This window comes from Camelus dromedarius, chromosome 10, assembly GCF_036321535.1.
Source record: "Camelus dromedarius isolate mCamDro1 chromosome 10, mCamDro1.pat, whole genome shotgun sequence".
In the NCBI taxonomy this organism is placed as follows: domain Eukaryota; kingdom Metazoa; phylum Chordata; class Mammalia; order Artiodactyla; family Camelidae; genus Camelus; species Camelus dromedarius.
This window is the reverse complement of record NC_087445.1, coordinates 3,497,852-3,525,430: the sequence shown is the minus strand read 5'-3', so window position 1 is coordinate 3,525,430 and position 27,579 is coordinate 3,497,852. Positions and strand designations below refer to the sequence as shown.

Here is a 27,579-nt window from a genome sequence, read left to right as displayed (position 1 = left end):
GTGTGTAGCATGGCAGACATCTTTAAGGTGTCTGCTCAGTCCATGATCCCGTCTTGGAGAAAAGTGCACCCTGCCCATAAGGGGAAGACTCAAGGCATGTTTGCTTGTGTGACCCTGTCTCTGGCTGCAGTTGATTGCATTAGAGGCAGACATTTGACATAATGAGAGCCAATCAGATTTTCTATTCTAGGAACTTATCTTGAGACACAGAGACACCAGTGAGTTGGATGATGAAGCTGGAACTAAGAAGGAGATGGCTTTGATGGGGGTAGAAGCTCCAGGTGAGCAAGACTGGTTCCCAAAATCCCCATCCTGGACCCAAGGGAAGGGCATCCAAGGGTCTCCAAGGATCATCAGAGGAGAATCACTATTTGTGCTCCTGTTTCTCGGGGTCTGTCTATGTCTTTCTTTCTCAGAGAAAGAGGTCAAGAGGTCATAAATGGGTACCACCGCCACTAACTGACCACTCCTCCATTCCCCAGGGGGGCATAAACAGTCTTGCTCACGATGACTCAGCACACCCAGACCTGAACAGACAACACAAAGGAGAAGCGATATGTTAACTCTGAGTTTAGAGGCCAGACTGCCTGGGTTTGTATCCCAGCTCTGTTGCTCGTTGGCTGGAGACCTTGGACAGATTACCTCACCTATCTGTCCTCCATTTCGTCATCTGAGTAATGGGTTATTCATAGCACCTAACTCATAAGGTCATTGTGAAGATTAAATGAGTGATCTAATGTTACATGCATTAGCTGTGATTGTTACTATTACTATTACTTGACACAAAGCAATGAAGACTTTTTTTTTTAGAAAAAGAAAGGGTGTATTTATTTCTCCTCTATCCACTCAAAATACATCTTGACCATCAGTGGCATTGTTGAGACAGCGTTCTGGTTAAGCAGCACAAGGCATTACACAGCCAGCATTTGACCGTGAAAATATCCACCCTTTTTATTTCTATCTCTAGGAATGTTTGATGCACAGTCAGAACAGGGTAACACTGTGTGAGCTAAAAGTTCCAGATAAAAAGCAATTCTGTTTGGGGTGAGCAAGGCCAGCCTCTTCATTTGGTAGCATGCTTCTTGTATATCTCCAGGAACTCAGTCACGTCTTCAGGAGACCCCAGGATGATTGGCGCCCTCTGGTGGATGTCAGTGGGAACGATGTCCAACACGGCTTCCTTCCCCGTCGTGGCCAGCCCTCCGGCCTTCTCCATGACGTAGGCCATTGGGTTGCACTCATACAGTAGCCTCAGCTGGAAGACAAGAGCAGCATCCTCACACCAGCACATATGACACAGAAAAGAGAGCTGTTCCATAGCAAAGAGCGCAGAGCTGATCCCAGGTAACAGACAATTTCCCTTTCCTTCCATGAGGCTGTAAAAGCGCCGCCACAAGGCTGCATCGAACACCAAAAGATTAATTTAACCATTTGGGTAAATGAAGCCATTCATCCAGCCGGAGCCAGCCACAGATTGCCTGATGCGAATGTGAGGCAGACCACCTGGACTCCGGACCGAATGACGTTTTGGCAGAACCGATGGTTCCCTTCTCCTTAGGGCACAGACACTGGACCTCATGAGTGACTCTCTGTGTGTTTTGGATGGAGCTTTGCCTATTCGGAAAGCCTTTCAGAGTCCATGGTAGTGTCTGGCTGCAGACATCTGGAAAGCAGACTGGCTCCTCCAAACAGTACAATATTGTTTGTAACTCCGTACACATTCCTTTTACAATCCTCCTAAGGCTTGAGGGTTGGGATTTAGCATATTATACATCTTGGCGTTTACTTTTAAATATTAACTTTTTTTTATTGTATGCATTTTCATACAGTCTGCCTACTGAGTAGACAACTTTTTGCAGGTGTTTCCTGACTCTATTTCCATACAGCTGTCATGGCAAGATTTACGAAACTGAAAAAAAAAGGGGGGGGATTGGGAGGAACCTCAGTGTTTGTGTTAAGGAACAATTTTTTTGAGGTGCTAGAGAGAAGTGCTATCAAGCAAGCTAATCACATAGGTTGGGATGCCTCAAGTTGCAATGGCAGGAGTGGCATTTTAAGTAAATAAGAACGTCTTCAGAGCACTGGACGCCACGTGCCATGAACAGAGATGTGACCATTCCGAAATAAATCAATTTCAAACTGTCTTAAGGGGATTATTGTTCCTAGTCCTTCTCTCAGATTAAAAAAATAAGACAATCTACTCATTGGGGAAAATGAAGGAGTAGTGTAGAAAAAAAGTGGGGTGTCCCTTAGCCGGCATAAGCAAGTGCACCCCACTCCATGATTCACGGGAACGCGGCGGGCATGAGACCAGGGCATCACTGATAGTTTACCTGAAAGCTCTAGGTTTCCCCCAGAGGTTCTTTCCTTCCCTAGAAAGGTATCGTTTTCCAAGCAGCAAATGTCAGCTCACTAGTTGTTTTAATTTTATGCCTTTTGAAAGCAATCAAAGAAAACCTCTGTTTGGAGTACATCTGTGATTTGCTGCCTTAGTAATGAGGCTGGACAATTTCGTTTCACTTTATGAATGGAGTTCATTTTGCCCAAGCCAAACCACGTATTCACTGGAAGCACCAAGCACTTTCAGTCCCCTCTGATCATAACACCGTGACTTATCTGGAGCAGTGGAAGGGCTCTCAAGAGACCATTTTTTAAGCTGATTTCACCTGGCTTTGTAACCAGGACAGCCTTTAATCTAGATAAGACTGTGCCCCAGACATCCTTGGCACCCTCCTGCGGAGAGCAACCGCTATCACGACCTTTCTTTCTTCCTGAGTCAGACCCCCTAGGCTGCAAATGAAATCCACTGCTTCTCAACCACTCTTTGGGGGATTTACTCACCTTCCCATTGGGGCTCTTCTTGTTGGCGGGGTACAGGAAGATCCCTCCGTAGACCAGGGTGCGGTGCACATCGGCCACCATGGAGCCCACGTACCTGGCCCCATAGGGGGCTGAGTTGTCCTGCATGGCAAAGAGCAGCAACAGTTAGGGTTGCAGAAAAGAAAGGGCGTTTTCTTTGTGTCCTCTTCGCGTATTTGAGTCAACAATCAAACAGAGCACCTACGAGGCTTGTCTTTGGGGCTGTGCTAGGCAATGTGATGAAAATCCTGTTCCCAAGAAGCAGAAAATGGAACGGAGGCAGCCTCTTAGACGTCTTACAGAAGCTCAGATCACCCGAGGAGGCCCCAGGGACGGTGTGATGGATTCTGTCTGCGGGGTTGGGGTAGGCATTCAGCAGGACCTCGCAGGATGAGAAGGTCTTTGCTGAACTAAGCAGCTGAGCAAGGGTGGAGTTTTCATCTCGCAGGAGCAGAAGCTACCCACCCCCCATCCCGGCAAAGGCTGGGCAGCAGAGAGAAGCACTGCCATCTGCCTTGGGCCTGGGGAGGAGCCTGGTGCCCTAGGCTAAGCACAGGGCTGGGGCAGGAGGGGATCTTGGGTAAAGCTGCAGGGCAGATCATAAAGCTGGAGAAAGGGACTGGGGCCAGTTTGGAAGACCCTGGATGTTACACTAACAACATTTGGGCTTCCTCTTCAGAATCCAGCAGCTTTCAAAGGTGTTTAAGCAAGGGTAGGAAAAAATTGGATATTCCCACATAGAACCAGCTCTATTGTGAATGAAAAATATTGCCAGTCAATAAACAAAGGATGCTGTGGCCATCAAGTCATCAGCTGCTACCGCCACCCTGGACAGTGAGTGGAGGGAAATCAGGATGCAGACAAGCAGGCAGCCTGGCCTCTGCAGCCACCACCAGCGGTGCCCCTTGAGGGAGCTCAGGATGGGAAAGAACAAGATACTGGCCCTAGATAGCCAGGTGCATATCAAAGGAATGATTTCAATGGGCCCAGACCTTTGTACCTTCCCATACATAGAAAAGCGCTAAATTCCTTAAATTCGAATATCTGGTTTTCTTTAATTAACAGTAATCTTTTGATGTTCTGACTACCTGCTATTTGTGGCAAAACTCCTATATATCCTAGCCCCTTCCCTTCCTCTTTGGAACAGTCTCTTAGAGCAATTTGAGAGGCCGCTTCCCAGGCTGCAGTCCTCAGAAAGTCCACTGAATAAAACATAACTCTCAACTTACAGGTTGTGCATTTTTTAGTCATCGCTACAAACAGCCATTTTTTCTCCTGTTCAGTGATTTGTAACCTCTTTAGAGAGAGAGCACGATGGACACTCTCAATCTTGAGACAACCGATAGGAATCCGTCAGATGCCATGAGGAGGCAGGGTCTGGGGATGCAAGAACTAAGTTTTGTACCAACTGGGATCAGGGACCCCAGGAGTGAAACATGTCCTATTGCCATGAACTCATTCACCTGGCTGACTTTACTGTCCTGACTTTCTTCTGCCAAAGGAAAGTGGCAAGGGGGTTGATGTCTCAGGGCAGGGGTTCCGGTCCCCAGCACCTGGGTGGGAACTTAACTATGGGGTCAGTGCACAGTGGACTCCAAGCCACTTCCCACTGCCACCTTTGGGCTCCAGGGTAAGTCACGAATCACGAATCACACGTTTCTGCACATCTCAGGGGCCCCTGGGAGCCCGCACTTACTGGGGGGAACTTCTTCCTCTGGACGTACTCGGTGACGGCGGGCTCGAAGTCCTTGGCGTAGCCCTCATTCAGGCTGTAGATGCTCCCTTTCTTCTTGATCTTCACATCCCTGTCCACCAAGATGAACTCTCCAATGGCCTGTGAGACAGGAAGGAAAGGTGCAGAGGCGATGAGATGCCTCCTCCAGGCCTGGGGTGGGGGTGGGGGGGTGACGGGCTGGGTCAGGGTCGGGGTCGGGGTCGGGAGTGAGGCACAAAGCCTGAGGTCACGCCTGTGCTTCAGCACAAAGAGCTTGCTTTTCGTTTTGCATTTTTTCAACCGAGGTGTAATTGACATGAAACATTTTGTTCATCTCAGGTGTACAACATAGTGATTCAATATTTGTGTATGTTGTGAAATGATTACCCGCAAGGGAGCATCTCCTTGGCTGGGACACCCCTGCCTCGGGAAAAAAGTGTTTTTTGGTGCAGATGGGAGCTAGGATATCAGCTGGGTTACACCCAAGTGTTCACGGCTGCTCTCAGCTTTTCATTTTCTATTTCTGTCTTGATGTCATTTTCCCTTTTGTGTGTTGCCATAGAAAAGAGCAGAACCCTGAGTTTCGAGTTACAGCCTATGTAACTTCCGGTGCCTTTGCTCACTGATCTGCAGAGAGTTTCTCAGAACCCAACCTCTTACAAATTCTCAGGGCTAAACTGATGCCTTTAGGGCATAGGTCCTTCAAAGGAGACTCGAATCTGGGAGGATGGTGTCACAGAACTCCTCCAGCTCTGGACTGAGGGTTGTTTGGGGCTCCCCTCTGATATGAGAGTGATTGAGGCTCTGCCCATCTGGGGAGGGAGGCTGCTCCAAGAGGCAAGAGTGAAGAGGAAGGGAACATCTCCCCAGCCATTTACTCCCAGAGCAAAGATTGGTCCCTGCCAATATGGAGCCTGTCGGAACTAGAAAGGAAGGGAGGGAGGGAGAGAGCAGGGTAGGGAGGGGAAAGAGACTAGAATTAACAGTGGTCACTGAAAGGCATCATTATGAGTGATTCTTTTTTTTTTTTTCTTATTTTTTTGGTAGAAGTCTGGAAAATGAAGGCATCACGCAACAGGTGCCCATGAAGCCATGCTTTGCAGACGCCCTGCCCTCCTACTTGGCCAGAGCATCCCAGCCGTGAAGAAGGAAGTCTCCTCATGTAGAGACAAGAGACTGAAAAGCTTTTTGAAAGTAGCACATAAAGCTGTTGTGCTCTTTTTAGCAGAAACTGTCAGCCTGTCCTCCCAGCGAAGCAAAATGAAAAGAAAGCACTAAGCTGGTCCAAGGTTCGTCCCCCCACCCCCCGCCCCTGCAGGCATGGGGAGCAGAGGGCTCATGAGATCTGGGGAGGGCGGTGGCCAGCGGGGGAGGATTGCCAACGGCCTGCACGGTCCTTCCAAACACTGAGTGGCTATTCTGTGAGGAGGGCAAAAGGCTATCAAACATAGAAACTTACTCCCGGAGACACGGTCTGCAATCTAGAAACAGAAGAAGAGATTTAATGTTTCCTACATGTCTATCAACCCAAAGCTATCAGAGAAGCCACCAGAATAATGTCTGGGGAAGCGGTCAATGCCAGACCAGAGGATAAATCTGCAAACGTCAGTGATTCCAGAAACTGTACCCTGGGCTCAGCATGAACTTCGCTCTGGTTCTGCCATGATTTTCCCCTGAAATCACCTCCTTCAGAGGCTTAAACTAATGCTGCTTCCCTGCCCTTGTTTATTTATTGAGCACTGATACTTCCAAGGAGGCAAAGTCCAGTTGTGTAAGAGTGCAGGGGACCAAGGCAGCCTACGTCCTGATTTATACAACCTGCCACCTACAAACCCCAAGGTCTCACCGCCAGCAACCTGCCTCTCATAGGATTCCAGCGGCTGCTTGTCCTTGGCGTTCAGTTTGTCAGCAAAAAGCACCGAATAAACAAAGTGTTTTATTAATGTCATCTGAGGCCATTTCTAAACCTGAAAGGTATTTACAAACCCAATTCTTTTTCCCTTGGGACCCTGGACCAAAGGCATAAGGTACGTGCTGACCTAGTGAAGACAGTTCCATGGCGTCCACATTCAGTGCTGGGTTTCGTTGGGCTAAATATTTAATGAAATTTCTGTGCTCATTTTATGTGCTCTGTTGCAACTGTTCTCTAACAGAATAAATAAATAACTCTAGTCAATAGATGTATAGAAGAAATGACCCACAAATTAAAACTGTTAATGAGGATTTTTTTCATGGTACCTTGGGCTCCTCTCCATAAGGGAGCTTTCCTCTGCAAGGCAGACTCAGGAATTATCTTCACTTCCTTCTTTATTTTCACTTCCTTGAGTTTATCAGAGCTTTATCAAAACCGCAAGGGTTCACTGCAGGTTTGCGTGCATGTGCATAACATCAAAGAAACTGGGGAGCTAATTGTGGAGCAAAGATGCTGTCCACTGCTTCAGCTGGGACCCCCGTTCACCTCTGGAGAGTCATGGATACAGTGGGTGGCAAACAGACCATCTCTGGGCCCGCTCTGGCCCACACATGTGTTTTGGTTGGCTAGCACAGTGTTTTACAAATCCAGAAACATTACATTTTCTGCAAATCCAGTTCTTAAAACATTGGCAGCCTTGGCGAGATTGAGCCACTCTTCCTGAGGAATAACAACAAAGGACCGCTCCTGGTCCCCCAGCCCCGCCATTGCCCCAGACGTCCCTCCCCAGCACACGTCACTCAGTTGTGTGGCCTGTTGGCCTGGTCCAGGGAGCATTTCAGTCAGGAGTAATGTCCTTTCTGAAGAATTCATCTCGGAACAAAGACTCCCCCTTTATGCTCTGGACAGACATCATTTCTCACCTTGATGATCTTCTCATAATATACACATCGTCCCTGCATCTCCCTTTCCCCCTTCCCCACCCCGTCATCTCTGTCCCTCCGTGGGCCTCATCTGCCACCTCTAGGTGCCCCCCCCCCGCACCCCACTCACACACACAACGGACACTCACTCACAGCCACCAGCCGAGCACCTAACCTCCCACGGGGCCTCTCACCGGGTCCAGCATGAAGCAGTTGACCCCGTTCACCATGGCCAGGACCAGCATGGTGGCACTGCCGTAGAGCGCGTAGCCAGCGGCCACCAGGTTCCGGCCTGGCTGCAGGGCATCCTTCTCAGATGGCTCATCAGTCGAATTCTAGGACAAGGAAGAAAACAAAACACGTTTTTGTTTTGCTTTGTTTTGTGGTTCTTTTTTCCAGTTCATCCTTTAGCAAGATGCATTATCAAGGGATTCCCCTAATGAAATAGGGCATTTTCCCAGAGGGCCGTCCTCCACACATCAGTGACACCCTGATTATACTAGCACAGCGGCCTTCCCACCAAACCCCAAATTTCCTGCGTCTGGATCCTTCTTTCCAATCAGGGCTCTCCCCCCATTTTATTAATTCGATATTCCCTCATTTCTCCATTATCACTTTCCAAAAAGAGCATGCCGCCTTGCCAGCTCGCACTAATTTGATCTCATTACAGGCATCAGTGTCTTTCCCCTGCCTACTCCATCTTTATTTAAACAAATTAAAACTGGGCTGCAGGGCTATGAGTCTGCTGAGGAAATCAATTTCACGAGCTCTTGCCGGTTGCCGCACACACTCCTGTGAGCAGCGTGGTCCACGCCCACACATCAAAGAGAGTCACAGAAATACGGGAACTGAGAATATCTCCTCAGCGTCCTTACGGTGTAGGGCAAATGCTTTCCATTTTTTTGACCATGACCCACAGTAAAAAAAATACACTTTACATCACAAACCAGTACCAACACACACACACGTGCACACACAACGACAAGAATTTAAGAAAACAATACTTAGACTTAGAACATGACATGTACTCCAATCTTTTCTATGTTTTTCACTTAAAACCCAGCCTATTGGATCATGTGACTCACTAAGGAAGGGAACAACACAAGGGCATAGCTCTAATCAATGATCACTAACTGATAATTATCTTCTTTGTTAACACTTGACAATTCTATGGTCCTCAAAACAGCTCCAAACAAATCTTTCAACTTGAAGCCTCTCTATTTGAATTTACACAGAATTGAAAATGGGCAATTTCTGCTAATGTCATATGTTCCTTCCCCCACCAGAGATTCTGGGGCTGAGGAGTAAGTGAAGCCGTCTGTATCATCACACTGGACACTGGTCACCTCAGCAAAAACATTCCTGGTAATTTCTTGCTATAACTTTTGAAAGTGTGGTCCAGAGACCGTGCACACTGGAGTCACCTAAGATGCCTATTTAAAGTGCAATTCTGGGGCTGCAGCCTCGACTTACTGATTCAGACTTTCTGAGATGGCCCCGGGAATCTGCATTTTACCATGAACCATAGGTGACTCTTGTACTGACGTTTAAGAGCTACTTACGTAAAAGGAAATGTCATATAAAAAAAAAAATTTCTCTCCTTTTTTTTTCTCTTTATCTCCAATCCCTGTGTTTAATAGTTTTCATCTAGGTGGTTGGTTGATTGGGTTGGGTCAAATTATTTGATTTAGTTTGGTTTGAATTCACAGGGTCGTGTGTTACAGCTAAACACAGACCAAATACACTAGCGAAAGGGTGAGTTGCTGTCTCAAACTCCAAGGTTTGCCAGTGTCCAACCTTGAAAAAGGAATCAGCTTCCTTCAAAGCCAGTGAAATAGTGGGGGGGAGACAGTCAGGCCTCTGACTTCATAACCACTTAGCACTGCAAGTGAAGCACAAAATAAGACAAAGGTAATAGGTAATAAGACAAATAAATTGACTGGAAGCCACCAGAGGCGTGGGGCAGTCAGCTCTCCACCAAGAAAAGTCTCCCAGAGATTCACCTTGCCTAGAACCATCCATGTCTGCCTGTGGCACAAGAGGGAACAGTCTTCACAAGAGTGAAATACTGTCACCAAGTAGCCTCAGCCTCCAGCGTCCTCGTGTGGAATAAGAAATGGTGACACTATCTGTGATCCTCATAGATAGACAGAACAATTCCATCTAATCTGGGATTTGGAAGAGTTCTTTTCTAGCCCGATCCCCTTCCTAATGCGTGAATTCCCTTCTCCAAACTCCCAGCAATGAATGCCTTTGTTCCAAGGGAATCCATTACATTCTCACACAGACACTCACAGACCAACGCATGTAAGTGTTTGGCTAAATTAGAAAGCCTTTGGACCCTGCCTTGCTCTGCCTATCCCAGGCCACCACCTGCTGTAGGTATTGTCTTTTTCAATCCATGTCCTTCCATAAGGAGTATGGAAGACGCCATGGATTCTGGAGACTGGAGGTGGTGAAGGACAATGTCGGGCAGAAGTAGGGGGTGCTGTCATGCCATCAGATCTGAGGTCTTCCCTCAGAGGGGCAGCTGACCCTCCTTAGAAGGTCTCACAGGGCATCTGTCAGCGTCTCCAGTAACACAGCCACTATTGTCCACTTACTGTTGCACCAGGCAACAGTGGGCAAGAACTGCATATCAGAGGAGGCCCCCGCTCTTAAGGAGTTTATAAACTGCAGTGAACAGGGTTTGATTTTGCTGGCCAGCACCCGTTACCCTTCTGCTGGTAATTGCACCATAATCTTCCTTAAGAGACTGCCTCCTTTGCCCTCAGCTCCAGGGGTGGGCACATGACCCTGGCCTGGCCAATCAGATCACTGCATGCCTCAAGCCACAGTGATTGGTTGAGAGATGGGTACATGACCTAAGCCTAGCCAATTAGAGCCAGTGAGATGATACTCCTGTTGGAATTGTTAGAAAAGAGGCTTGCATCTTCTACTTGAGTTGCTGAAAGGAATGGATGTGGTCCCAGACCTACCCACAGCCACTTTGCCACCAGAGAAGAGAGAGCAATAGAGAGGGAGAGGAAGTGTGTCTTGTTTATGTGGTCAGAGTCTTTAAATGCAGCTGTCCCTGAAGCAGCCCTACCCACTGGGATTTCTAGTTATGTGAACCAATCATTTTCCTTTCCCTTCTTTCCTTCTTTCCTTCTTTCCTTCTTTCCTTCCTTCCTTCCTTCCTTCCTTCCTTCCTTCCTTCCTTCCTTCCTTCCTTCCTTCCTTCCTTCCTTCCAAGTTAGTGTGAGTTATGATACTGTCTATTGAATCTTAATACACAAAACAAGGGAATCAATGTTAGTAGCTACCATTTATTGAGCGTTTTTTATATGCCAGGCACTCTTTTCAATGTGTTATGCTGAATTTTCAGTATCTCCCCTTTGTGGATAAGAAAGCGAGACACAGAGAGGACACCTTGCCCAAGGTCCCACAGAGCTGGTAAGTGTCAACGTAGGGAAGCTACAATCCATATGGGTATTATCACGGCTCCCTCTGCCCAGTTAAGAGAAGTGGATTGGATTCTGAAGCTGCTGGAGCACTTTTGAAGCCCTGCTTTTAGTTGTGGGGACTGGGTATTTTTAAAGGACGTTGCAAATTAGAATGTATCCAGTAGAGGGTGATCACACTGGAGAGAGGACTAAAAATCATCTCACATGAAAGATGTTTAACTTAAAAAGAATCTTATTTTCTGATGCTCTAAAAGGCCAAATGAGCAATAAGGAGACAGATTTTGACTCAACATTTGGAACACTTTAACCATGATGATCAATCAACATATCGGGAGAATTCTACTTTTCTGGATGTCTCCAGCCCCAGAGGCTGGGTGACCCTTTCAGAGGTTCTGTGGCAGGAACTTCGTGGAACATAGGACCACATGCCCTAAGGGATCTTGTTGGAACCTATTTCCAGGCAACACGGGGGCAAGCCCAGAGCACTGTTGGCAGTTTCCCGTTACTGACTGATGCTGTGCCACTGAGTGGGTGCGCCAGGGAGCTGAATTCCAGCCCAGAAGCATCGCCGCAGGATGCAGGAAAGGTCTCCTTTAAAGCATCAGCCATTTCAATATTTATGCCCCTTAAGCACTCAAGTGGTTTCAAACAATCAATAAGGCTTTCAAAGACTGAAATGACTTAAAGGCAGTGTCACACTCATCATCTCTTTAAGTCTTTTAAGAGTCACTTCAGGTTTATTAATAAGAGAGTGGGTTCATTATTGAATCTTTGTAGCATTCGTAATTCAAGCTGCTGTTGCAAGCTGGTTTGACTTTTTTAGTTGATAGCCAGTGTCTCTCAGTTTTCTAGGTTTTTTTTTTTTTAATTCACCTTAAAAATATTTGGGGGGGGGGTTGATGTGGAAACTGGGGCTGGCAAACATTAGTGCTGCTTCAGCTTTGGTTGAGTCATTAACCAAAGGTCTTCTTCTGCATGAAGAATTGTGCTCCAAGCCTCTCTTGCTATGCTACATAGACCTGACTTCTGCAGGTAGAATTACAGCCTCTGCGTCTGTAACAGGAAGGGGATGGATGTTTCACGGTATGACTTGGAAAATGGATTCATTGCTGCCTCTGCCTTTCTGATAGGAGTATTCGAACCTTCTGTTACTCAAATTGATCTGCCTCTCAGCCAAGACAAAAGCAAAATACATTCCAATGATGAAAGAGAACCGTCCCGTGATGGTCCTGCTTTCCATGTTTGAAAGGAGATTATGCAATGCAATGCTAGACAACAAGTCACTTTGAAAAATAAAACACAAATTGCGGTCTCGCTTCTTAAGTTATGGTCTCTGTATCCCGGAACAGGAGAGTTGGAGGAACCTCGAGGGTCAGCTGAACCAGCCGCCTCGTCCATTAAGATGAAGGAAAGGGCTCAGCCTCAAAGGCGTCTGTGAGGTTTCATTTAAAAAATAAATAAGAAGGCTGAGGCCAAGACGACATATTTTAGATTTCATCATGTTTTATGATGGGCCCAGGGGGATGCATTCTGTTTTTAACTTGTCTGTATATTTGAATGCTCTTCCATCACACCCACCCCATCCCCCCCCACCCCCCCCCACCGCCCCCCACACACTTAAAGTAAAAGAAGGAAAGAGAGACTTTGTAGGTAGAGTTACCTGCCCAGGTCACACAGATGGAAGAGACTCAGGGCAAGAGTCTGGATTCCCAAGCTGCACCAGTGTGCTTTCTATAAATTACAACAGCAAACTCTTTCCAGAAACCATCAGATAGTAAATATTCTAGGCTTTACCATCATGCAGTTTCTATCACAGCCACTTAACCCTGCCTGGGCAGGGGGAAATCAGCCAAAGGCAACGAGTAAACAAGTGAGTTGACTATAAGCCATTAAAACTTCATTTATGGACAGTGAAAATTAAATCGCACATAAATGGCATGGATCATGAACCATACTCTTTAGATTTTCTTTTTAAGCCATTCAAAAATGCAAAAGAGTTTTCTTTTTGGCCCGCAGGCTGTAAAAATATCAGGCAATGGGCTGGATTTGGCTCAGGGAAATCACAGTTTACAGACCCCTGATTTAGAGGATTTAAAGGACAGTTTTGATATAAATGATCTCTAACGGTGTCACACTCACAATTCTCAGTTCACATAGTTATCATCGCTGTAGGTACCCTACACTGTCTCTTTTATTTTTTAATTTCATTTTCTATCGTGAAAGAAAGAAAGATACAGTTATAAGAGTGAAATATCCTTTGTCTTTCCACCCACCTTTTACTGCATTTTCTTCTAACACCTTAATGGATTTTCACTGTGCAGTTAGTGTTAGGAAAGTCAGAACTTGAAATATAAGCCTATTTCAAGCTTCACAGAGTTCCATGATGTGCCTTCTGGCTGTGCCGCCAATAGCAAAACAGGGCTGACTGTTCAACCTTAACTCTCCTTTTAATCCCAAACCAGGAGCTTGCTACATTACATTTTACCTTTCTGTAGATGCCAAAAATGGTTCCAATGGACACAAGGCAGTCGATGTTGGAAGAGCCGTCAAGGGGATCAAAACAGACCACATATTTACCCTGAGCAGAGAAAAGGACATACAACTCTACATTAGAAATGAATGCAGTATAATAAAATAGAGAGTATACACTAAGAAGCCAAAAAAGGGAATCTAGGGGAAAGTTCAAGAAATGTGAGTCTCTAAAAAAAAGATTAAATTAAATTAAAAAAAAAGAAATGTGAGTCTCATTTATATAGTCAGAGAAGATAGGAGGTGGGATATAGAATAAAAACAACATATACATTTGATATACATACATCAAAAGATCACTAGGCAGGGAAAACACAACTTAGACGAGGGGGTATAGATGAACATGAGGAATACGGATAAAGTTACATCATTGATTTGGATGAATTGTAATTTTGGTGTCAGTTTCCTGGCAGCCAAAGGAAGAAGAGAACACCATTAGTCACTTAATTCTCTTTATTCATAAGGGAAAAACATATTTTGGTGAGACAAAGACAACATTGAGATCTATAAGAAAATTCTCATGCAAATTTTTTTTCTAATTAAAATAAAATTTTATTTGTATGTTTTTAAACAGAGGTACTGGGGATTGAACCCAGGACCTCATGCGTGGTAAGCACGCACTCTACCACTGAGCTACACCCTCCCACCTCATGAAGTCTTATAGATGACACGTGGGGTTGCAGTGCAGAGTTCTCAGCCATGTCCCTACTGTAATTCCCAAAGGAAACAACCCTCAGCTGTACTGGGACAACCAGAGACTCATTCTTTGGACCGGATTTTCAGCAGGAGAAACTGTCGCCTGGGAAACGGAAACATGCTTATCAGTGAAGGCACATTGCACGCAGAGGAGTTGGGCTGACTGACAGAGAATATTAAACAGCAAATTCAATCCACATGCCTATGACCGCCAAGTACCTTCAGAAGCCCCGCAGAGAACATGGACTTTGAATCTGACGGGTAGTAGTATTTCAGGAATGACGTAAAACAAGTTAATCGGATGTGGCTCCCCATCTCGCTTATAAAGATCAGAGGGTATCAGGCAGCCTCTTTAAATTCATCATCCGACTGCTTTTTTCTCATTCTACTCCTTCATGTTCCCAATTCATCTCAAACAGGAAAAGATAGAAGCCCATATAACTGCACATCTCATCTCAAGAGGGTTTGTTTATTATTATTAAGATTGTTGTTCTATAAAAGCTGGATATACTCTTTCATCCACTTTTTCAGCCGTAATTTTTTGCTGAGCTCCAGCAATGCATGTATTGTGCCAGAAGCTGGGATACAGAGAAGACTGCAATTCTTTCTCTGCCCTCAAGAGCAATCAGATTGATGGGATTCCAATGCGTGAAACGATGCTAGGAATTGGGAACAGGTGAGATTGGCGGGAGAGTTGGTTGTGGAGGTGGGGAATAGGGTGGATAGAGATGAAACAAGTGGAGTAGTTAACAAAAGTCAGACTCTGAAGCCTTGAACATGACTGAAAAGTTACATGTGGAGATGAGTGTATCTGCGTCTCCCCCATAGATGAGGACACTGTGCTGGTTGCGTGAACAGGGGAGAACAGTCTGAGGTATAGCAGTGAGTTGGAATCTGTGAAATGATGACTGATGGTTCAGGAGGGACCTAGGGAGAGTCCCAGGAAGCTTGCTTGGCTGCACAGGTGGCATCATTTACGAAGCTCAGGTGGGGCGGGGAATGGCGACATTAAAACCATCAACAGTGGGGGAGCAGACCCACCCTTTTCTCAGGTTCTACTATTATGGCGTTTTTATCTTCTTCCGTCACAAGAACACAAGTGGCAAAAGAGGACTTTAGCACATTGATAACCAGGTCATTGGAGAGGACATCCAGCTTCTTCACTTGGTCACCCGTCACATTGGTAGAGCCAGCAATGCCATAGCTGGAGGGAAGAAAAGCCATAAAAATATAAGCCGTGATCACTGGATGTATCGATGCACCTGCAAACCCACTGAAAGAGAGCGTTGGGTAAAGTTAGAAGAAACGAATGTAGACACATAGTTTGGAGAAACAAAACAAGAATGGTTATCCCTCTGATTGGAAATATTGTCATTCACCTGTCCCGTATCTGTCACGGTAGCCAGCACACCTCTGTGGTTAAATCCATGTATCTAAACCTTTTTTTTTTTCCATTATAGCCCCTAAGGAGGCTTTTTTTCCTCCTAACACACTCCCCCATGAAATTTTAATATTACAGATAGAGTGTATAGCTGTTAGTGCATTATATGTACATATGTTTTATATAGAAAAAGACTGATTTTTTCACCTCCCCCAAGAACTAATTTTTACCCCCGAATGCCTAAGGCATAATGAGTCAGTTTGGAGGCACAGCAAGCAAGGACACCCGGGTGGGAGGGAGCCTAGGATGGGGACCAAGTCAGAGGAATTTATGGTTTTATCAATGAAAAGAACCTAAAAGACAAGAAATAATGACAGATCCCAGCACTTCATTTTATAGGGAAGGAAGCTCACTCCAAGACACCACCGGGCTTCTCCAAACTGGAGGGCAGAGCAGAGGTGAGAAACCCACTCTGACTCCGGGCCAGGCCTCTCCTGGGGACACCCCACCGCGCTGGCAGGAGTCCTAGAGGCGGGAGGGAGCGGGAAGTCTGCAATCTGCACTTTATTTTCAAGGGACCTGCAAGTCGGTAACTGTGGAATTCCCAGAATCCAAGTGGCTTGTCCAAAAGGGGGCTTAGTTTGTGAGAATGAGGAAAGAGGAGGGTTGTCATAGACTGGGATTGAGCAGAAACACAGAAAGGAGGGGAAATATTTTGGAGGAAGGATGCACAGAACAAGATAAGAGACTGGATGTGGGAGGGGAAGGAGTGGGAGCCTTGAAGACAGCGCCCAACAGCTAAGAGTGGGTGATAAGGGGGCGCCATTGCCCGCTCGGCTGAGACTGCTAGGAGCACCTGCCTGGGGATGGACCCGTGGCTTCAGCTCTTGAAAATGCATTTTCTCTAAACATAATTTGCGTGTCTCTGGCTGGACAAAACTGAGCCAACACCAGAAACTGTCCAAACCCAAGTGACTCACCTGGCCTGACTCTAGGAGGTAATTCCCGTTACCTCATAAAGCCCATTTTCCCAACTTTTTTCCCCCCAGGCCCCCCCTTTTTTTTTTGGAAATCAATTTTATATGACCAGAAATAGACCATCTAGAAATATTTCAGTTTATTTAAATTGTTAAGTGGAATATGAAACCGAATTTGTAACTAGTACCTAGAGAATGGACCTGTTTAGTGTTTAATGAGAACAGCTTCTACAGGGGGTCCCCAGAGATTTACAGAAAAAGGGGCAAAGCCCTAATATTAAGCAGATAAAACTCATGTTTGAAACAGGTTATACAGAAATTGATTTATACTCCGTTTCCCCTTTCTTTGATATTTAGAAAATGTAGATTTAACAAAAGGCGGCCTTTCTATATACAGTGCCGATTATAATGATGAAAACAACAAACTGTCGGTCTGTTATCCTAAAATCTCAGTGTTTAGCTCTCGAACCTAAAAGTCACTCAATTGAAAAAGGAGTAAGAGGGTTAAAAATAAAAAAGCTACTGCCACGTGCCAGATAGTGATGCTAACCTGAGATTTCCACCACTCGTCACTACTAATTCAAGAGGGGTGGCAGTGTGGATGGAGAAGAAACCCGGGCTCGCCCCTCAGCCCTGCAAGCCCCTGCTCTCCCCCAGCCCTCCCCTCTGCCTGTGCCCGTGGAGGGCAACGATGCCTCCAGGGCTGCTGGAGGACGACACGCTTATCCCGTCTGCAAAGGGTTTGGCACAGCCCTTGGTGCTGAGTGTTAACTCCCTCATTTGCTCCCTGAGGGGAGCTCTCATTAGGGGGCTGCACACATGTGAGAGAGGAGGGGCTCCCCAGCTCCCTGAGGCTTCACCCACCATCACGTTGGCACGGCTGTTCAGGCTTTAGCGATCAGTTCTAAGGTCTTTCCACACCTTGGAGTGCAGAGAAGGCCACTGGCACGGTCCCCAGAGGGGCTGGCCTATGGGGATAGCTCCAGGGAGGCCTGGGAGGCTGGGGCAGGTGGTCAGGGCACCTGGGGCAGGCAGGGGAAAGGCCTACTTTGCACTTGGTTCCATTTTCCACCTGCTTAAGTATCTCACTCAGCAAGATGGCTGAGGAGCAATCAGGCCATAGTCTCTCTTGCTCAGAAGCTTCCTAGAGGCCTGTGTGAGTGTTCATTTGTTCCACAAATATCTACTGTGCCCACTGGACTGTCTGGAGAACTGAGATCACAGTGCCAAGCAAGGCAGATGAGACCCCAGCCCTCATGGAATTTCTAGTCTAGTGAGTGAAGCAAACAAGAAAAACACGTGCTTTTGAATGAATAGGATAATATCCGACACTGACAGGTGCTTTCATACAAGACACAAGATGCAGGGTGGACAGCAGGGCAAGGGTTTAGACCGTCAGGTCAAGGAGGTCTCACTGCAGAAGAGCTGTTCCAGCTGAAGGATAATTTGAATGTTTTTAGTAAGAAAGGGAAGGTATGAAAGAGCGCTCAAAGAGCCCAAAAAAGCCAGCCAGTAATAATCATAAAGAACAGCTCCGGGTCAGTGACTTATTCAAAGAAACAAGGAGCCTACTTTTTACATATTTCCACATGGGAAGGGGTACTCTGTGCACATTCATATAAGCAACTTTTTAAACCTCAAAGCCTTTTTTTCCATGATGCCTAGATCCAGGGAGCTCTGAAATGCAGAAAGAGGAGACCCAGAGGAAAGGCTGGCTCTGGTTTGCGGTGCTCCTGGGCCATCCCCACCGGCCAAGGACAGACAGGACCCCCTGTGACTGTGTCACAGTGCGCCTCCCCCAACTTTGTTTAGTGAGACTGAATGGAAGAGTTCCTGATGTACTGGACTGCATTTTCTTTTTTTTTTTTTTTTTAATGCTAATAGTTGCAATTTTTAATTTTAAGTTCCTTCATAATATTAAATTAAAAAAATTTAGTTGTGGTAAAATATACAACATAAAATTTACAATTTTAATTGTACAGCTCAGTAGCGTCAAGTATTTACGTTGTTGGGCAACCAGTCTCCAAAACTAAAACTCTATACCCGTTAAATACCAACCCTCCATTTCTTCCCCTGGCAGCCATCATTCTACTCTGTTTCTATGAATTTGACGGAACTCAAAGACTGCATTTTTCTGAGCTTGCAGACTCAGTAACTGGCCAAATAGAACCGAGAAACAACTCCTGTAGCCCCAGATCACGCCATGGGCCACCAGAGGATACAACCAGAGTCAGGGCAGCTGGCTTGTCCACCAGGACCACCAGCCAGTTCCTCACTGCTGTTCCAGGGTTCTAAGGTGCTTCCTGCCCTTGGGCCGCAGAAAGCACAGACTTGTCTGCGATGGGAGTCAGGTAGGGCCATATAACAGCCGCAGGATGAATACTGTAGGGGACACTCCCCACATCAGAACAGAGTGGCCATCTTCACGGCCAGGCCCTCGCAGACCACTGGGACTTCCACCTCTCCACTGCCCTGCAGGGTTGGGTGGTCACCCCACCTTCCTTCTCTTTAACTCCATTGAAGGTCCCTTCTCTGTTCTAACCAGAAGGACCCTTCCCCAACTACCCTCCAGTTGCTTGTGAAGCATAAAAAATGGAGTTAGATTACTCTGGTCCCCTTGAAATCAAAATTAAGGCGCTCGGTAAACTTTCCTAGGACACCTTGTGGGCGGGCTTCCTTTGGTGAGATCTGATGTTGGGAAAGTCTTTGAAAGCCCAGGAAAGTGATTCGAAGGTAGAAGCAGCATTCAGGAGAATGAATTCCCAGCCTGCCAGGTCGACAGTGGGATTATCTGAGTTTATCCCACGTCACCGTAGATTCTGCACATTGCATCTTAGCTCATGAAGCTTGCTGCGACTGGGAGGGTTCCTCACACGGCCCTGAGTTATCCTGCTCAGGGAAGATGAAGCAGGACAAGGCAGTCAGGTTTCTCTTAAGACGCCTCAAGGCGAGGGGCGCTCGGGAGGGCAGCAAGGCACGCCCAAGGGAACCCAGCCACAGAAGGGGGCCGGGAAGCTCAGTTGTAGAGTGAATGCTTAGCACTCACTTCCCAGGTTCGATTCCCAGGACCTCCACTAAAACAAACAAACAAACAAACAAATAATAGATAAGCCTAATCAACCCCTCTCCACTCCCCCCAAAAAAGGAGGGAAAATGATTTTCACAGGGACCTATATTTGATATCCTATAGTAACCTATAATGAAAAAGGGTATGAAAATGAATACATCTATGTATATGTACGACTAAAACATTATACAGTGCACCAGAAATTGATACAACATTGTAAACTGACTATACTTCAATAATAATAATAAAAAAAAAAAGCCAGAAGCAGGCAAGGCTTGCATTCTTGACAGAGGGAAAAAGCCTTAAGAAATATCTGGGAGGAACTGATTAGATGAAGAACACAGAACGTTTATTTTCTTCCTAAGTTTTCAGAAACACCCTTGGAAACAATACATTTCTGCATTCTGACCAGTCATTGTTCTTGAAAGTTCCCAAAGGTTTGGGGAACAAGTGTTTTCACTAGGTGGGTGGATGTCCACGCAGAGGGGCGGGGCCTGGCTCCCCGGTTGGCCCGCACCTTTGCTCGGCAGGCTGAACTGAGTCTGGAAAAAATGAATCAACTGTGTTCCCCCCACCAGAGCTCTGGGCAGACTCTAGGAGAGCCCAGCCTGGTTTGGAAGGAGCTCCTGTGCCGGCCCTTGTGAACAAGACAGGATGGGCTCACCCATCCTCAGTGGGACTTGAGCAACCTTTATCCCACCACGTCTGACTCTTTTCTTAGGTTACTTTCCAATTTGCCACTCCCTGGGGTCAGAATCAGGCGGCAAATGAGGCTGCAGGGATATGGGGAAATCTTAATATAACCCTGTTCAAAAGAGCCTTGCAGGGGCCAACTGTGCCTTACGGTCAGTGGAGAGAGAGAAGCAAGCTGAACGGGTGAAGCAATGGGTTGATCTGAGCCCCTCCCCTCCCCCACCCAGAAAAGGAGTCAGGAGCATTTGGACACTTGTCATTCAGCAGCAGGGACATCAGTTTTGACTGAGCCCATCGCTTGTTATGCTGCAGAAGCTTTTCCTAAATGGAAGTTACCACAGAGACGAGAGGCAACACCATGGGCTTTGCTCCTTGGGCTGGGATCTAGACCACAGGGATTCAAATCCCAGCTCCGCCACCAGCTAAGCAAGCCTGAGCAAGTCACTTAGCATCTCCGATCTTTGGTAAAATGGGAATTTAGTATATTTATGTCATAGTATGTAGAGACAGGGAGTAAATGAGCGGACGGAGGTAAAGGGCTTAGAACAGACACTGGCACGAAGGAAGAGAGCAAGAAAGAATGTCATTCTGTTCCCATCCCTAACTCCCCTCAGCACCGATACAACCACGCTGAGAAGCAAAGTGGGTCCCGACAGAACACAGCACCGGAGAGAGCTGGGTTCAGTTTTTGCCTTTCTCTCTTAGTGATTCTATGGCTTCCATCAAGTTGTCTCCAACTCTCTGATTGTTGGCTTCCAGGCTTTGCAGGGATGAGGGCTAACCCACGTGCTGCACCCGGTTCCCAGCAGCCACTGGTGGCCACCGTTGTTCTTAATGGAGCCCCACAGGCGACCGCTAAGTGCAGGTTGGCTGGTGAGCGGGTTTGGCGGGGGCGGGAGCGGGGAACGACCTCTAAACCGGTTTCGCAGGCAGCTTCTGGGAAGACAGCCAGCGCAGAACCATGTCACAGGTAACTGACAACAAAAGCAAGCGCTCAAAGTTTGCACTGGACTAAAGTTCCACTGGGAATATGATTTTATATGAGACGCTTGTGAAATGTCCCTTCAGTTTTATTCAAATAAGTTGGCTCTGCCATCCAAGAAACTGGGGGTGAGGGGACAACAGCCTGTTAGGGTTTAAGCCCCTGTGACTGTTCCTTTTTAAACCCCCAGAGACACAAAAATTCTCTTTCTGGAGTTTGGAGAGAAAAGTCGTTTAGAGGCTGCTGTCTGTAATATCTCTTCTTTTGCTTTTACCGTAAGCCTCACTGAAAATTTGAAAAAGCTATGTCATTTTAATTCAAATGACAGGAAACTCCTCAGAAGGATAGTTAATCTGGCCAGTATCTTATAATCCTTAGAAATTTGGATTAAAAATTAACATGGTCTTTAAAATCTTCATAAGGTTTCTGGAGCCATTTCACAGCATCACGTCTGTGATTTATGACTGTCAAGGGAAAGCCTCCTTTAGCTGTATTTCTGAAGCACAGACCTACACACAAGGCCTGGAGCCAGGGCCGCATTTTGGGAAGAACTTTCCATGACTTCCTCTACTTGCTAACTGACTTCAGATCTTTTCCTCCGACCTCAGCAGGACAGCACGAAGCGGGCAGCACCTCAGCGAGCATGCACAGGGACCAAGGGGGAGAGTTCGTTTTCAGAAGAGAAAGGGAGGCAGATAAGATTGTTATTTAATCCTCATCACTCAAGTTGAAGGTAACACAGACTTGTTATTCATTGATTCTGAGGTAAATGACCAACCATTTACCAAGTCCAAAACGTCCAAGGGTCAGATCAGAAATAGTCTGCCCTCCGTATCCTTGGGTTTTGCATCTGCAAATTTTGACCTGCTGTTAGTTGAATCTGTGGATAGAAGGGGCAGCCTGCACTCCACCATTTTATATGACAGACTTGAGCATCCATGGATTTTGGTATCCGCAGGGGTCCTGGAACCAATCCTTGGTTTAGACAGATGGATGACCGCATGCTGAAAAGGGCCAACCAGAGCAGCTTTCAAACGCCACAAACCCCAACCTTGGCTTGAGCTCATGCCAGCCAAAAATGTGCAAATAGGATGGCGTGTGGCTGGCTGTGCTTCTGGTGTGGAAAGGAGGTTTTTGGTAATATGGAGAGGATAATTCAAGAAATAGAACATACATCTGATGGTTTCCCAAAGTTCAATGTCATAAACTCTGCCAGTTTGAAGGTAAACTTGAGCATGTATTCACTGACTTGTAATTCCAAAATTAAAATTTAAGTAAATTTTTTTTCCATCAAGCAACAGAGACGACTCCGTATTTAAGCGCAACTTTTCTGCACACGATCTGAGCATGTTGGGGAAAGTTTCCCCTAACCAATACAAGGGTGCAAAGTCCTCTTAACAGATAACGTTCTAGCCTGGAATATATCGCTGCTGATACACATGTGGGCAACTACTAAGGAATGAAAAGCAGAATGTAGAAAGATCAGTTCATAAAAAACAAAACAAAATAAAAACAAAACCAAACCAAAACAAAACAAAAAACCCCTTCAGCCTAGAAAAACAGTGACGATGGAACCAGTTTTATGAACTCAGTTCATCCTGAAACAACTCTTTGAGGTTTAAAAAAATCGTTGTCTCTGGAAAGAAAAAATAAATTAAAAAAATTTTAAAGACAAAAAATTATGAAAAAAATATGAAAAAGAATCTTATAAGTGGGGAAACTGAGGCTCAGAGATGTTACGACAATTGCCCAAATCTTCACAGAAATTAAATGGCAAAGACAGGCATTTGAGCCCAGATCCATTTCTCTCCAAACCGTGCTCTCAAAGCCTTGCACGTTCCTGTTCTGCTAAACCGGGCCCTGATTTTCTTCTTCTCTTCCTCTCTGCCTCAGGGTGAATGTGCCAGAATCCAGTGGCCTATGCTTTAGTCAGCAGTTCACGCCCAAATTCCAGACTATCGTGTCCGACTGCAGGCTGGACATCTCCGACTGCATGGTCCTCTCACATCTCAGGTTCAACATCTCCAGAATGTCAGAATCATCTTCCTACTCTTCCCCGCCTCTAAAACCCAGCTCCTCCTTTGGAATTCTGGTTTTGTTGTTTTGTTTTGTAACGATGCAGCCTTGCTCTCAGTAGCTGGGACCCCTCTTTGAGAACCTCCCTCCCTGTCCTTCTCATCCAATTCTGACTCAGATTTCTCCCAGGTCCCCTTCCTCCTCCCCTCTAGTCCTCTAGCCCTGGATGCTGCTTGACTCACCTCTTCCCTTCTCCATTGGTTCTCCACGTTGTCTTAGCTTTCCCTCTTTTAACTCTATACTCACAGCCATACCTGCCCCAGATTAATCCCAGCCACGCCACTGCCCCACTCAAAAGCCTGTACCTCTCCTCTTTGCTTACCACCTAAAATACAAGGTATTCACTCTTGCCATTTGATGTTCCCCCAATGAACCCACAGTTTAACATTCACAAATGCCTCCCACCCCATTACATTACATGAAGTACTCCAGGCTTCAGTCAAATAGAATGAGCAACTTTTCCAGAAACATCTTCCCGCCTCGTACCTTTCCTCACATGACAGTCCAGCCTAAAATGCTCTCCAGCCATCAGGCCTTATGACCATCTTTTCCCGCCCTTTGCAAATGCCCGTCTTGATGCTCCACGGTCCTTTGCTTCCACATGGCATTTCTGGCACCTCTAGGAAAGCATCTTTCAGAATCTCTATTATTTTATGATTCTACACTTGTAATATTTTTCCTACAGCATCAGCTCTGTCATTCTCATCTCACATTCTCTTCTAGAACTACAGAGAGAGAAAGAGGGAGAAAGAAAGAACTTTCCAGGCTCTACGCTTAAACTCCCGATCAGATGCGTCCCTGCTGAGGACTCATGGCTGAGCTCCATAAACTGGTTCTGTGAGATTCCGGCAAATCTGCAGGCATGTCGTCCCTCCAGCTAGATGTCCTTCTTAGGGCAAGACTTTAGCACTAACAAGTTATTTGCAGGCACGCTGGCCTTTTCATCCAGGATATCAAAGCCGATGATGATGAGTGTAATTTGGAGGCCTAAGCTGAGATCTTGTCTTACTGCCCAACTACATATGATTCTGAGACTCTCAAATGCTTACTTTCCCACAGGTGTACGTAAGGGTCCAGGGTCTAGTCCTCCTCTGTCACCACCCCCATGACAACATATCCACACCCTCTTCACAGGCACAATGCTTGTTTGAAACAGTCAAAGGCCAGTGACTTGCCCAAACATACAGGAAATGTCAAACAGCTCCTGATACCTCCATGCAGGGGAACACTCCACAGCAGTTAAAAAGGAGGAGGTGGATTTACACACCCCGACACTGAAGGATGTTCATTATGTGCTGTTGAATAATGGAAGCAAACTGCAGAATATGTTAAGTGTGATCCCATTTTGTTTGCTATTTATAAACAGTCATATGCAAGTATGTATCCATGTATAAATTTATATGACTATAAAGAAATACCCAGTAAAACAACCAGTAAAGTATGAGTAGTGGATACCCCAGGGAGTGGATGGAGGTGGGTTTCACTTTTCCCTTTGTTCTTCTGAGTGGTTTGAATTTTTGTCAAGTGCAACTTATTAAGGAATTTATAATTATAGCAACAACAATATTTTTTAGCCTGGTATTTACAGGTACCTAATGTAAATATATACATAATTTATAATGGCCAAAATGAGGACCCTTTGTCCAGATCCCACTACTAAAATCCCACTACCTAAGGTCCCACTCTCTGAAGTAATTAAAAGATAGGAAAGATACACTGCAAAGTAGATCTTGTGTTTCCAAGTCTCTTTGGGGTTGTAAAAGATGCTGACGTATTTTTAAAATAGCATAAGAAATGACTAGCACTCTTTTTTTTTTAAGCCCCCTGGTCTTAAAGGCAGGTGAAGCTGTGAGGATACTTACTGTAAATTAAATTTGAAATAAGGTTTAATTGTGCATGTTTCCTAAAGCAAAGGCTCCTGAGAAATGTATTAAGGGGGGCTGTAGGTGAAATAGTAATGGAGTCACCCCCTTTCTAACATACCTGTCCCGATCCCTCATCCAGAAAATGTGATCACACATTCCGTCCTTAAGAGTTAGTGCTACCGAGTCATACTGTGGGACCAAAGGCGAACAGCTTAGCAGAAAAGGAATCCAGGTTGCAGGGGTTATATTTTTTCAGATCAACTATGATCTGAACATGCACAATTTTCCTAGCGTTCCTAAGTGTGGGAAATGTTAGGAAGGAGTGTGGGCAATTTGAAAACCCAGTGAGGGTCAGTCTAAACACAAGATACTTGTGCACCCAGAATAAACCAAAGGGTGTTTGTGCTATTTACAAAAAGCCTCACAAGAAGGTGTCTTTTGAATCCCCATGTCCCGGGATTCCTGTGCTACAGAGAATGGGATCTGTGGACCAGAAGCCTCAGCCCCACCTACCACAGAAGAGCTTCTTAGAAATGCAGACTCTCAGGCCCCGCCCCAGACCTACCGCAGCCCTTTGGCAGGAGCATTACTGCCCCTGAGAGTTCTGGATTCCTCCCAGCCTGCCCCCCGGGTTCGCACACTCCTATCAGGATTTGTTCAGGGTCAAGGAGACACTAAATTAGAAATCTGACTTGGGATCCCAGTTCCAAAGGTAGTGAAGGAGGTCAAAGAAGTAAAAGTGAAAGGAAAGCATTTTTCTGTACGAGGCCAGGATGGCTACGGTGGCAGGCCAGGTGCGCACCCCGCCAGCCAGTTTCACCGGGAGGAGGCGGAGAGGAGTGCCAAGGCTGCTGGATGGCAGGTGTGGACTGTGAGCCAGGCCCCCAGAGGGGCACCCGCAAGCTTAAGGGAGAGGGTACTAGGGCTTAAATGTGGCTGCGAGCGTCTGCAGAGGGGCTACCAGAGAGAGAGGGTCCCAGCTGTCAGACAGACAGGCTGACAGCAGGAGAGCTAGAGGACCAGGCATCCGACTGCCCGGCAGATCCCCAGCCAGAGAGAGAGGATGCGGCAGGGGGCCGGAGGCCTGACTCACAGGTGTGCGATGCCCGCCTTGCGCACGGCCGTGGAGATGGCTTTGACCGCGGTGCAGAGCGAGTTGAGCAGCTGGGTCATCTCGCCCGTGCCACGGGCCTTCCTGCCCTCCTCCATGACGAAGCGGGTCAGGGTGACGATATTCGTGTCGAAGGCCGCCTGGTCCGTCATGCTGGGGCCGGGCCGGGGCGCGCTGGGCGGCAGGTGCGGGCGGCGGGACGCGGCAGAACGCGGCTGGAGGACGGACGCACGGACGGCCGCCGAGTGCCAGCACCGCTCGGAGTGGGCCCGGTCCCAACCCGGGTGTCCGGGGACGCCTATAGCCTACAGGCGCAGGCCACCGCCTCCCGCCCCCGGGAACACCCCCGCGCCCCGGCCCCCGCCCCTCCGGCCGCCGCCCCGCCCGCTCCCACCCTGCCCCCCCCCCCCCCGGCCATGCCCCCGCCGACGTGCGGGATCCTCCTCCGGCCTCCGGGCTGCCCCCACCCCCGCGGCCGCCGCCACCTCCACTTCCTCCGCTGTCGCCGCGCCACGCCTCCGCCCCGGCCGCGCACGGCCACGGGCATTGCGGTGCGCTGCTCTGGGCCAGCAGCATGGTCTCGCTCAGTCCCCACAACGACCCTGCCACCAAGATGCAGTCACGATTTCCCCTCCCAAGATTTAAAACGGAAGTTCGGGAGGTTAAGCAAAGTGCAGCGCAGCCAGTGAGCGGACGGGCGCTCCAGCCCCGCTCCTCCCGGGTTCAGGCTCGCGGCTCTAACCGCCGCGGTTCCCTCCGCACTGTGGCCGCCTGCCATCTGCTCCCTGCCCTCTGTCCGTCCCTGCTTGGCCTGCCACCTGCCTCTTCTGACCAACTTCAGGAGACTCGGATTTCCCTGTTCCTCACCTGAGGGCCCATTTTTGAGATCCTTAACTCAGGCCTCTTCTCAAGATTCCTATAAATTGAGTTACTGGGGACCTTTGTTTCCAATACCTGCGTTTTGCAGAGGAAATAGTCACAGACACAGGGAAGTGTGTCCTGGGTGCCCCACTTGAGGGCAGAGGCTCCGCAGCCCACTCCTGATTGCTTTATAGGCACCTGGCTGCTGTCCTAAGGCAATTCGTACTCGGATTCACGGAACTTTTATTGAGCACCTACTGTTCACGGAACATTTATTGAGCACCTGCTGTTAGCGAGACAGGGCTTTGAGAGCTATCTTCCTGTCTCCTTACTTGTCACAAGTAACAAATGCTTCTGCTTTAATCAAAAGTACTTGGTGTGTTCGTTGGCTAAACACCCCTAGAGAAGGACCCACTGAGTCCAGTAGCAATTTCTGGCGGCTCTGGTGGGACGTGTGCCCTGACTAGGGGCAAGGGGAGTGGGCCAC

General features: G+C 47.1%; 1 protein-coding gene and 1 non-coding gene across 2 annotated transcripts; both read right to left on the bottom strand.

Moving 5' to 3' along the window:
- Window positions 1-925: 925 nt before the first annotated feature.
- FBP1 (fructose-bisphosphatase 1) lies at window positions 926-26,493 on the bottom strand. Its single transcript, XM_010974862.3, has 7 exons — window positions 26,214-26,493; window positions 15,121-15,283; window positions 13,340-13,432; window positions 7,603-7,743; window positions 4,556-4,693; window positions 2,842-2,961; window positions 926-1,255 (listed from the first exon to the last, which is right to left on the bottom strand). Exons 1-7 carry the CDS (start codon window positions 26,381-26,383, stop codon window positions 1,064-1,066), a joined length of 1,017 nt encoding a protein of 338 aa, XP_010973164.2. The 5' UTR covers window positions 26,384-26,493; the 3' UTR covers window positions 926-1,063.
- TRNAG-ACC (transfer RNA glycine (anticodon ACC)) lies at window positions 13,955-14,027 on the bottom strand. The gene has a single exon. It is a non-coding gene; the product is annotated as a tRNA-Gly (tRNA).
- Window positions 26,494-27,579: the final 1,086 nt, after the last annotated feature.